The sequence below is a fragment of the Manacus candei genome, unplaced genomic scaffold, assembly GCF_025592945.1.
Source record: "Manacus candei isolate 608988 ecotype Guabito, Panama unplaced genomic scaffold, ASM2559294v1 h1tg000005l, whole genome shotgun sequence".
Taxonomy (NCBI): domain Eukaryota; kingdom Metazoa; phylum Chordata; class Aves; order Passeriformes; family Pipridae; genus Manacus; species Manacus candei.
Genome location: NW_026138053.1, coordinates 7,915,520 through 7,928,036, shown reverse-complemented (window position 1 = coordinate 7,928,036; position 12,517 = coordinate 7,915,520). Strand labels below are relative to the sequence as shown.

General features: G+C 41.5%; 1 protein-coding gene across 7 annotated transcripts in view; it reads right to left on the bottom strand.

Moving 5' to 3' along the window:
* The window catches only part of HOOK1 (hook microtubule tethering protein 1), a 170,498-nt gene that overhangs the window by 156,098 nt on the left and 1,883 nt on the right, over positions 1-12,517 (bottom strand). For 5 of the 7 annotated variants that reach the window (XM_051796452.1, XM_051796463.1, XM_051796404.1 and 2 more), the window contains exons 2-3: positions 2,987-3,195; positions 1,000-1,111 (exon numbers count right to left, since the gene is read on the bottom strand). In XM_051796452.1, the coding sequence (XP_051652412.1) occupies positions 1,000-1,111; positions 2,987-3,184 (310 nt within the window). In that variant the 5' untranslated portion in view covers positions 3,185-3,195. Of the gene's footprint in view, positions 1-999; positions 1,112-2,986; positions 3,196-7,779; positions 8,113-12,517 lie in introns of those variants that run through there. The other 2 variants (XM_051796415.1, XM_051796394.1) reach the window with 2 other exon arrangements.

Sequence of the window (12,517 nt, the reverse complement as noted above, 5' to 3'; positions counted from 1 at the left end):
TACAGTTTCAGGAGGAATAATTTGAAACTGCCTGAAATCCCACCACTGCATGACTTTTAGCAGCATGAGAATATTCAGTGAATTCTTGTCTTCTTGTTTAACACCATCACTCACAAGTTCCATGGGGATATCAGAGCATAAAAAATAAGAAGTGAATTTGACTCACTAGACCAGAATAGCCACAGACATCATTAGGCATTGAACAGATTGTAAGATACTCTGAAACTGAAAAGTAAATAATCTCATCTAAATTTAGAGAAGGATGTTTTGGGGGCAAAGCTGTTTTTTTTGAGGAGGATAAGAGGAGACGACAAATATATCTGAGAATAGGAAGAGAATATACACAGAACTGTGAGTAGGTCTCTGTAACTACTGATTTTGCACACACCTAATCTTAAATGGGATTCATTGAAAAATAAAGTGCAACAAAGACTTTGAGTCTTCTGAATCATCAACTCTAATAAAACCCACCAGATTTTTAGAAGAAGGTCACAGTCAGTTTCTGAAGTTTAGCACTGTCCTAGACAAAGACAGAGCACCAGTATAATAAAATACACAACTGAACCCCTTGCCTGCAGCTTCATGACAGAGCGAGCAGTTGGACTACACTAACACCAACATTTTTAGCATTCCTTTAGCCAGTGTGGATGGGCATTTATACAGACTATAAAAGCCATGATCAGCAAAGTCTGAAGGAGGAGAAAACATGCAAAAAAGAAAAACGAGCCTAGATTTCGCTAAGAAGCAATTTCTTTGAGCCAAGATGAATTAATTTGATCTTGGGATGCCAGATACTTAGCCAAACAGTAATTCTCATCCCAAAATTAATTTTGCAGTAGAATTAAAACAGTAAAACCGGAAAAAAAATCCTTTTGTAAAAAAGGTTTTGTGTCATCTCCATCTCCAAGAGTCAGCCTCAGCATGTGGATGAAATGGAAAGTTCACTCCCACCAGTGGTAACACACACACAGTAACACCATTTTTTGTGTGCAGTCCTACCTTCACAGTTGACTGCCAAAGGCTGGAACTGTTTATCCAGAACAACAAGAGAACACGTAGCATCAAAACCAACCCCTCGAATCTGGGCGGCATCCACTCCACAGACAACCTTCTGAAAATACACAAAACACACATGAATACAAATGTATCAATTCATATGCAAGTACACTGAACTGAGTACAGAAAATGAGTTACAAGTTAAAAATGCAAGCTCAAACTGTGAAATTCTTTATATTCGGTATTCTTTAACACTTCTAATCAAAAAACCATAAATTACAAAAAATTCTTTGGTTCTCAAAACTGAATTCAGAGGTCCTTAATAGCTTTTTAATTTTACTAGCCACAGTCCTGGATCAAGCAGGAAGCACAAAAATATCAGAAAATAAATGTAGCAGAAAACCAGCAACATTTATTTTCTGGTTTTGAAAGCTTAGAGTTGAGCTGCATGTGAAACATGGACACAGGATTAGGGCCAAGTGTTTCCATCAGTTAATTCACTCAGTTCCCACCTGTGGAAGCAATAAATACCCTAGAATTGCTTTGGTTATATTGAGCCACAGCTTTTTTGCCTTGCAATACTGAAGGGTCCCAAAAATAAAACCGGTCAAAACCTGTAGCAGTGATAACACCTCTGCAACGCACACCTTTTCTCTCTTACCAAGAGTTTGGACATCATACTTTTTGGAAGATTTAAAAAAAAAAAAAACACCACTGCCCCAAAATGCCTGAACTTCATGGCTTCCAGCAGCACTGGAAAAAAAAACACAACACCCACGTGGATTAAGTGCCAAAGGAGGTTGCAAGACACCTAAAATGAACAAGAGTAATAAATTGCCACTTCTCAGCAACAATAAAAATATCATTATTTTAATTAGTACTATAAGGAAAGACTTTCACTAGACTTGCTACAGTGCCAGTCTCTTACTGGCTCTGAAAAGCCATAGTTTCAGAGACTGCTTTATTGCTCACACATCAGAGACTGCATTTAAAGGGGTCCAGAGCAAGAACAAAGCAATTCACACAAAGAAAAATCAAATAAAGAGTAAGACTTGCTTGTCTTTAACAACAAGCTGTTCTTCCCTATCATTCCTGTCACTCCCTTCTTTCCCTTCCTTCCCCCTCACCTCCTCCTCTCCATCTCAGGGCATTTCTACAGAGCCAAGCTCATTAATGTTTGAAAAGGTTGATCAATAACAAGACAGTGGGTGAACTGTCCATCTGCAAATTACCAAGCCTGCCATGAATATTTAAAAAGCCAACCCTAGAACATGGAGCAGGCCTGAGCTTTACTAAGGAAGATGAAATGGCCTCTGTGTGCACTGCCAAGCAAGGTCACAGATTTACCTTTACTGCCAGCAGGTACAGGCAGAGCCCTGGATCAGTGGGCACAAATTTTCCCCCTACAGTAAGGTTTATTTCAATCTGGGCTTATGCTTGATGTTATCCACAAACATTTATCATTTATTTTGGTCTTACAATACTGGATCCTCTTATAATGAGGATCACAGCTGTTATGCTGGGGACCATCCACAAACCAGATAACAATTTCTATACAATAAATGCTCCTTTGTGACTCCAGTGTAGTATGAGCACATTTATGTGCACAAATATATGCACTGCCAGGTTCTAAGCAACCTTGACTCCTCAAAGAACTGTCTCATGGGTAGAACAAACACCAGCAAAACAAACCCCACAGATGTGAGACCTGAAGGCAGTGGGTAAGTCCTCCCCCTGCCAAAACAGCACAAAGAAGGGCCTTTCATTCTATTTGCAATTGTAGCAGAAGTTTTTTTCACTCTGGCCTTCAGCTCCTCACCAATAAAACAAACACTGTTGAGGCTCCATCATCCTCAAGGTGAGGTTACAAGTTACACAGCACAAACTGACCTGAAGGGAAGTGACACACAGGGACTGCAAGACCTTAAACATTCAAAACTTGAAGAACTACCTGCAACACAAATCCTTCATTTTCTTTGCCTTTGCCCACCTTTGTGACTGAGCAGCAGGCAGCCCAGATGTCTGCAGAGGACTGCTCATAGTGGTCTGGCTGGGGCTCCCAAATTTGGATGGGCTGCTCCGCGTGTGCCACCACTGTCCCACAGCCATCGACCAAAGCTGCTCGAACACTCGCTGAGCCAACATCAATCCCAACATAGTACCTGACTGCAGTCTTCTCACTGTGCATTCTTAAGAAACCTGTGCAAGGAAAAAAAAAAGGATTAAAAGCAGATAAAACGACTGATGATGGAAAACTGTGCTGAACAGGGCAGGAGAGAAGCAGTACAGGCACTTCACAGGATAACTCATTTTTGCAGCAAGTCTTCACTTGGCAATTTTTAATTACTTAGAGTTTTCAAGTCTTTCACTAGTTGTACCACTTTTCTTCAAATGTTTGCACATAAGCTGCATGGCACAGAAGCTCCTGAAAAGCAAACTGTAAATGTGCATGTAAAATATGCAGGCAGTGATAAAATTCCTGCACTCATACAATGAAAATGTGCTGCTGTCACAGAGCATCAATCTACATAAGGGGAGAAAGAGGCAAAAAGAGAGGAAGGGAAGCAAAGGTTGTGCTGGTGCTTTACACACAAGGGAAATTTCAACCCAGAGGTTCCTGGGTTTTCTTGGCAGATGGGGATGCTGGTGATGCCTGGAAAGCTGAATTCCCCTCTGGACAAGACAGCCAGAACCACCACAGGTCTTCCCTGTCTCAAAGCAAACAAATTCCACTCCTGAACCAGTGAAAGGGGGGCCGGGCTGGGCTCCACTGAGCCCTGACCTGGAAGGGAACGAGGATCACAAGAGTTGCTGCCTCCCATCAAACCAACCAGCTCCTGAGTGACATTTTACTGCTGAATGGGACAGTGAGTCAGGCTGGAGCTCAGCAGATTCTGGAAACAGTTTCCTCTTCCAAAAAAAAAACTAGTGTGATGCTGATAATTAAAGTAAACATGTGACAATCTGGTACATGTTACCCAAGGAAAAAGAAGGAGATAAAAAGTTAGGTTTTTAAGAGCTCTCCACCATCAATCCACTCAACTTTAAAGCCTCAGAAAATAATTTGCTGAAAAAGTGTTATGAGAGCATCCGAGGAAATCTCTGCCTGCTCTCTGACAACCTACAAGAACAAAGTGAGGTTAAGTTAATTGATTTAATTATTCACAATGAGTTGCATATTTCACTATATTAACTGTTTCACATTTAATATAGTGACAAATTCACTGTTCTAAATTTCTCACAGTTTGTTCTTAATTAATAGTTAACATTTACATTTTAACTGAGCTGGGAGAATGCTAAGTAAGAGCTGGTACAAGTATTTGAAACATCAGACAAGTACCAAGTTTAGTGGCTGTGTGAATCTGTTACGTCTCTGAACCACGTGAAACTCAGCTGACACACAGCTTCTGACTTCCAGAAAGTGAATGGATCGATTACCACTTGACGAACACATGGTATTTACAGAGCATCAAAATGGCTCTACTTAAAAACAGCCCACCTCCCCCAGATAAGTGACCTGGATTACTTCTGGATGTGGACTAAAGGGTGGTTAGAGGGAGAGGCATAGGCAAAGAGGGAAAGATTGGAAAGAAATGCTTAGTAGAATATGATTTTTCACATGTCAAATTAATCCTTTTTTCTCTTTTTTAATGATAATTTTGAGTACGGGTCAGGAACTCTGCTTGGCTGTCAGTCTGAACATAGCACTGGCCCAATACAGGTGGCTGTTCACATCCATGGCTGGCTTGTAACCACTGCTGCTGATGGACATCACAAATCTATCATCGCTGAGGCTAAGAGGTAGCAGGTAAAATAAAGAAGGAAAAAAAAGGAGCCCTTTATCTCAGAAAACTCCAAACATGATTCTGGGTAATAATTAAGCAGTGTAACAGCTGGGCAAAGTTTCATTTGCCCTGAAAAAGGCATAAGACAACACCTTGGCAAAAGAAACCTACTGAGGCTTCCCCTCATCCCAGCCTTTAACAGCTCATGGGAATGTGGTCAGTCTGCGGAGATCTGTTATCACACGATAATTCTGTCCTGCTTCAAGCTGGTACTTCATGCTTAGACCCCACTGCTGGGTCCAGGGACCATTTTTTGTTCTCTACTTGGACAGCACAAGGGAGTTCTATCCATCACTAAAACTCCTGAGCAGCCCAGCACAGATTAAAGCAGTTATGAGCTGCATTCTGCACACACCATGGCAGGGGCACCAGAGGAAGCTGTACAGATCATCAGCTTCTAACAGTGTCAGAAACTTGGAAAAACTCAAAGCTACAGAGTATATTGTGGCTCCTCTCTGTGAGCACTGGCTCTGCCAGCAGCTGAGGTGCCACACACTAATCTTGTTAAGCGAGGTCATGTGTTCCAGCGATGAGCAAGCAGCTAAAAATGGTGTGCCGTGAGTTAACACTAAGGAATATTGGCAAGAAAGCTCCTTTATTTTCTTGGCCCTGGCTCTGTGACCTGGTCAGACCAACAAAAGCTGATGCCTCTGCCACAGAGGGGACGTGGGTGACTAACGCTGCATCTGTCACCTGGGGGGACACGCGCTCGGCACCTCCCTCTCAGCCCTTGGCTGGAAAAGCAGTTTTAAGACGTTCTTTTCAAAAGATGGTGTTTGTTCACTTTTTAATTTTGCACTCCATCTCCTCAGAGCTGCAAAGGCTGGCTGCAGGTGCTGCTAGTTACTTGGGAGAAGCTTTACTATAAAGACATTGCATAAGACTGTTCCTGATACTATCTCACGAATTTCCCTGGTTTTCCCCTATTTCGGCACTGCCTTTAGCTGCTGACTCAGAAAAAATTGAGAATAAACCACAAGCTGCAAAACAGATTATTATTTTTTTTAAACACAGGCAAATCTTTCTTCCTTGCTTTTCACAAAATACAAATAGCAAAAGGAGTATTTTACATCCTGTCTCCTGCTCACACACACAATATTACTCTAAATTTCTCTCCCTTGTAAGGCAGCCTTGATTTTAGCTCATTAATGTGTTTTTGCTACTTAGAGAACAAGCTTAACAGATGTTAGAGAATTAAGCTCACAGTACCTCCTACTCAGCACTTAAAATTATGGCTTTGCATTGGATTCTTCCCACAAACATTTGAAACCTGGAACCCAATCTGCCCATGTAATGTTTACTTTCCTTTTTTTTCCTTACTAAGCAGCCAGGATGTGCACGTGTGAGTGACTGGGCAGGAAGCAGAGTTTGTTTACGTGCTCCAGCAGCCCCTATCAGCCTATGCACATCCAGGAGTTTATTGCTGTAAATCAGTGCACACAGGAACCAGTTAAGTGACAGAGTCCAAAACCAAGAACCACAAACCTATTTGAACCGGTCTTTCTCTGAGTAAAGCTCCCCTAGATTCACAAAGCAATACTCCATGTCTTATGAAAAAAAAGGTAAAAGTAAATATTAATCTTTTTTTCAAGCACCGAGTTACTGAGGCTGTTCGAAGTAAATAAGATCTGCAATCGGATCTGATCTGCTTGCAAAAACATCATTTGATGCCAAGGGTTTTTCTGGAATACCAAGGGCTTGTACTTATCAAGCACATCCACGGAAAGCACTGTCATCTCCAGGTCATAAATGTCACCAATTATGCACTCTGCCCAAAGGTATTTCTTGAGAATCAGCAGTCAGGCTAGTGGAAAATCTTTAGCCAAAGTACTTTAAGAAGAATTTTAAAGAGGAATGTTGCCATTCTGTTTAGCTTCCAGAAGATTCCTTTGTTACACGAGGAAGCTCCAAATTAGAAATCAAGAATCTCTTTAATGTAGTTCAGAGGTAGCAGAAGGTCCCAGGTTCAAACTTCTTGATTTGGAATACGGACAGCAACATTCATTGCCACGTGCAAAGAAAACTTTGTTATGCAAAGAAAACTTTGGTTTGGGTTTTGTATCTATTGGACTCTCAACATACAGCTTCGGCAGGCAATACAATCATGAGGAAAACAGCAACCCAGAAAAACAACTGAAATAAAACATCCTAAAAGACCAGATGGGTCCATTCTTCACGTGCAATATTCCCAACATGACACCAGAATATCCGATGCAGGGATGATACGTGTTTATGTACGTCCAAGTGGTGGAAAGCAGTGGAGATAGAACCTTTTATCCCCTTGAAGTATCTAACTCAGAAAGCCAAGAGCAAGTTTGCAGCCAAGAAAAAAGGCCTCCAGCACTTTAACAGAGCCTTGTCTGTCCATTGCAGAATTAGGGCCTCGTATTTACAATTTATTAATTGAATTTGCAAACAGAAGGTGAGGGACAGAGAAAAAAAATAAAATTAAAAGCCATGTTCAGCTTGACTGTGTTAATCCATGACTGTAACTGCTAAGGCAGGACAAGAAGCCAAAATTCCCTCCAAGCACTAAACCAGCAATGGCCTCTTTCTCTGCAAATCACAGCAGGGACAGAATGGCTTTTCAAACAAGCATTTATGATCAAAAGGCTACAGCATATGATAAATATTTATATGGCCCATTAAATCATAGTCTGTATAAATATTATTCAAAATGTGCATGCTGGAAACCACAGACTTCCCAGTTTATCCTTATACAAACGTGTTAGTTTTCCCACATAGGCAATGAAAAAAAAAAAAAAGGAGGGGTAAAACTCGGTTGCAAAAATATTTCTTTAAAAAAAAAAAAAAGAAAATCCTTAACACTATTTACTTTAATTTAAAAGGAATGACTAAGTAATCAGAAGACTGTTTCATTACAACTATTAAGCTCTGTCCTACTTCATTTCATGGTTATCAAGTTGCCAGGACGTACCTTTCTCACACGAACACAGGTTGAAGCTCAGCTCAAGTTTTTAGCAGCAGCAAGTCTAGATTTGGTGGTATCATGTCCTCAAATACAAGGAATTAGGAAGGACGGGCACGTCTGTTTTAAACTTTGATCTCTGGAACGCTGCAGGCTGCCCAGCCTTGGTGATCATGGATAAACAGTATGTTTTTAGTAGTGCAGCTGTGCTTTTCTATGGATTACCAAGAAAAAGGTTAACAGGCTCAAATTAGGTTTCCTAATCTTTGTGTGAAAAGATCTAAATATGTTAAATAAAAGCTGCTTTTCGATTGTAGAAAGTGAAAGAATCATTTTTGACATTATACTGGAAGTTCAGCACTTTGTTGGCTTTCTAGAGTTACAGTAAACCCACACACAGGACGGTGGTGGAGTGGTCATCTCTTCTTGAAAACTCCCTTTCCTCTTCCAGGTTCTGTAATTCCTGTTTGAATTTGAAAAGAGAAAGAAAGCACATGTCTGTGTGGGAGAGCAGGAGCAGATGGGGAATTCTAAGGTTGTGTTGAAGGGCAGTACTAATATAGAAAATACCCTTCAATGCCCAAGAGACTGTGCTATAACTATCAACAGGCATTTATTTTTCAGCTACCAGACAGCAAACAAAACAAAAACAAGGAACAAAAGCACACCTCATATCTCCCCTTTTCCCTTCCCAAAACAGAAACACATATGTGCAGGATCTCTGTCTTCAGAATGTGAGGACAATGTTAACAACAACAAAACTGCAATAAATAAAAACAGAGTTGGAGAAAGTGTGCTTCTTCACTAAAACCAAACACCTCTAGATTCTTTTATCCATTCTCTGGTATATTCTGTGGAGCTTACTCACATCTTACAACAAGGAAAACTAGTTTCAAATAGCAGAAGAGACTTAATTTTAGTAGTAGGATCCAGCCCCATCTCCCAGTCCCATAATACCTAGATTGTTCCACCAAAACCTTCCTAACAGTCCCTCTAACATTGTAATGTAGCCTCAATAAACCCCACCACAGGCAGGACTGAAAATATTCTACTGTTTTCTAGTACCTCCTTTTCTCCCTATAAATAATTCACTATGCACTAATCCTCTGTAATGTCTCTCCATATCTTTTTTTCCCCCTCAGTGTCCAAGACAAAGCCATTACTTCACCAATGCCTTCTGCCCTTTAATTCTACCTCTTGCATTTTAAATACTTTCAGGCCAAACTACTTCCACCTGGTCTGATATAAAGCAAGATGTATCCCAGTTTATCCTGGTGTAACTAATCGGCAAAGAAAGGAATATAACTATGTAAATTATTCTAAGAAACTAGATCAAAAATTTATTTCTTTTCAGTTTCTACTGTCTACATAGATATCTCTCTCAGGAACAGCACAAAGACATCAGCATGGCCAGTGTCAATAAATATCAAGCTCTTAAAACAACAGAGTTGTTTTTCTCTATATTCTGCTCTAGAAGAGATTTGTACTGAACAGAAGAATCCTGCTCTCCTTCCAGTTCCTATCTTCAGCTCACACAGGCAGACACAGCCCATGATCAAATAAGAGCAATGGCATTCTGGCCCCTGATTAAAGAGCAAAGCAGGGCTGTGCTGGGTCAGATGAAAGGTCCAATTAGCCCAGGATCCTGCCCCAGACAGCAGCAGCCATAAGAAAAGCATATGCCTGCCCTTTTCATCCAGCAGTCCTTCCCCGGGACACCTTCTTCCTCCTGCTATCTATAGCAGAGGCACTTCCTGAGCCAGAAATTTTATCTTTAGGATTAGCAGACCTTGAAGACTTTTTCCTCTCCAAATTTGTTGGTGCTCTTTCTGAGTCCAGGGAAACTTTTGTAACTGCAAACTACTGTGGTAATGGACTATAAAGTTCTGTGTAAACAATGCAAGAAAAAGCCCTTTGGTTTGCTCTGAGTGTGCCACCTGCTAGTTTTGTTTGATGTGTCTGAGTTCCTGAGCTAGAGGAGACATTAAGCAATTGCTCTGTATTTACCTTCTCCATGCAGTCACGATTCCATGGCATTCTGAATCATCCCCAGAGGGCTCACTGCAGCTCTCCACAGACCACGGCTGATGAGCTGAATTCGCAATCTCAACATGGTCAGATAAGTCAAAAAGCATTTTTCTGCTCTCTGGCTGTTCATGGATGTGGCAGTAACAAGTACTGTAACACAGTGCAGTAGTAAGCACTAATAAGCAGCCACAAATGATCCCAAAACCACTTTGGAGTAGAGATACAGCTCAAAAACAATGTGTTGGTGTCAACCGAGAGGTGCTGCTCTGGAGCATGGAGGTGGCTACGGAAGGCCAGGGATTTCCAACTTCAGGCAGTTCCCAAAACACTGGCCTCCAGGAGCCCCTCACAACTATATGCTTGGAGAAGGCTTAGGGCTCATCTTGGCTTTCCTTGGGAGGAAGATCCAGGCCCCCCCCAGCAGCAGGCACAAGGATCATGCCCAGCACACCCCGTCTCCTCCCCAGCCTAACTCTGCCACACAAAGGAAACACGCTCAGCTCCCTCTGCTCCAGTGCTCACCCAGCCCTGGGAACAGCAGGAAACAGCTGCCTAGAGGAGCTGTCAGGAAAAAGGAAGGCTGAGCAAAGGGCCACGGGAAGACATAAAACCAGATGAGAAGACACAGGCTACTGAGGAAACCCAAGGGCTCCAATTTCCTCAGGAGCTCTCCCAGCCCTGCTGGGACTGAGCCATCACTCCAAAAGCAGGGTCTGATCCTGCATCCATTACTGCCAAATTCCCAGCCACATTAGGAGCTCAGGATTAAACTCCTGATGCTCGTGAACATCACAGGTGCTCTCACAGGTTGGCAGCATTTTGAACTTTTGCCATAACCTACAACCTGTCAAGCAGAGGAAATGTTGATCAGTTTATGTCAAGACATAATTCTCACACAGGAAAACCTACAGAATAAGGGGGAGTATATAGAGCACCCTTTCCTCTCCACATCCTGGAAAGGGCAATGGATACAATCCACGCACACCAAGCTCTTTAGATCCATTCCCTGACCTGACACTGCTCCCCCAGAGGCTGTGCTAATGATCTGGCAGCCAGACATGTCCCAAATGACACTGCAGGATGCCTGGAGCTCTGAAAGAAGACACTATCTTGTTTACATTGACTGAGGGGGAAAAATGCCATCTGATTATTACATAAATTCTGACTGTAGCAGCTTCATGACTAGTTGAAAGGAGGTAACAGGCTCCAAAATGACTGATGGATCCAAGTGTTTGGATCCACCAGCTTATTAATCTAATGCTGAGGAAGATCTTTTTTATCCCTGTGTCTCTATCACTTTAACCTACCCCATGATGGACAGAAAGAATAATCTCTGTTCTTTCTCTGTAAAATTGAGACAGTCCTGTACTGTGGCGTTTGTATTTTTTTTCATTCTCTTTTATGCTATAACAGAAATGGAGAAACAAATAAAAAACTCCAAACAATCAACAAAACATGCCAGAAAAAAAAGAAGCATAAAATAAACACAGTTCTAGCACAATAATGTTAATTTGCAAAGTATCTGTTTAAGTTATAACATGTAACATGGGAGTAGATGCAATTCAAAAGGCACAATTACAGTTCACAGCTTTAAACTGCATTCCTGGAGCAAACCAGGAGCTTCCGTGCAGGATTACATGGAATTCTGGGCAAATACAGCCATTATACTACTGTGGATACTGAATTGGCCAACTTAGGTTAATGCTGATATTCTAACTTTAATCCCATCTTCAGATTCCAGTGCTACATCATGGTTGAATCTGGCACTAGCCCTGTGATTACGTACCAGCAGATCAGTATAAAAATAATTTGTTCTGAGTTCACAGTTTTATGAAATGACAAAACATCAAAATTAGCATTCTGGCTGAAATCCACTGCATTTCCCATCAAGGCTTACACTTTTAAGCAACATCTGAACCAACTGCCTATAATTACTCCTGGCAGATACTGGAGCACTTAGGCCAGCAGTAGATGCAACAGTGAAATAAATTTTTAAAGACATGCTGCAAACCACTTCTTTCAGGATGCTCAGCCCAGAAGCAAACATGTGTCTATAAGCCGAATCCACAGTTTATTACACAGTATTTGTTCACTCTTGCATAGCAAAACCCTGGGAAGAGTGAAAGCCCCAAGTAATTCGTCAGTTCAAAATTAAACATTTATTTGGGCTGCAATTCCAAAAACACTAGCCCTGAAGTTCCTGTCACAACTACTTAAGAGAAATTGAGGTTGCATATTAGCTTAGGTTAAAAGAAACACTAATTCTGCAGAAAAATCTGTTGTTTAAACAGACCATACATGTTAGCTTGTCTACATCCCCTTCTTTTCTACAGGGCAAGAAGAATCACACCTGTCTCTGAAGCAGTGAGTTCTCCCCACATACACAGCTGGGGAGTTTGGTTGGTTGGTTTGGTTTTACCAATGCAAAATCTGCCTTCTTAATGAGCCCACCAGTCTCTTAACTCCAAACTTTTACAAAGCCAAGCCTGAAAGGATATCAGGCCTAACCACTCTGTAAATTCCCTTCAACGACTTTCCCAAAACAGCTCAGAAGTCCAGAGCTGGAAAGCTCCCTTGCCTCAAACAGCTGAAGGTCACAAATTCTCAGACTTTATGAACAGTCTGAGTACTTTCCCTTTCACACATGGAAATGCAGAGGGGAAGCTGAAGGCAGCTCAAGACACCTTTCAAATGAAGCTCATTTCCACCAAGGCTGTGC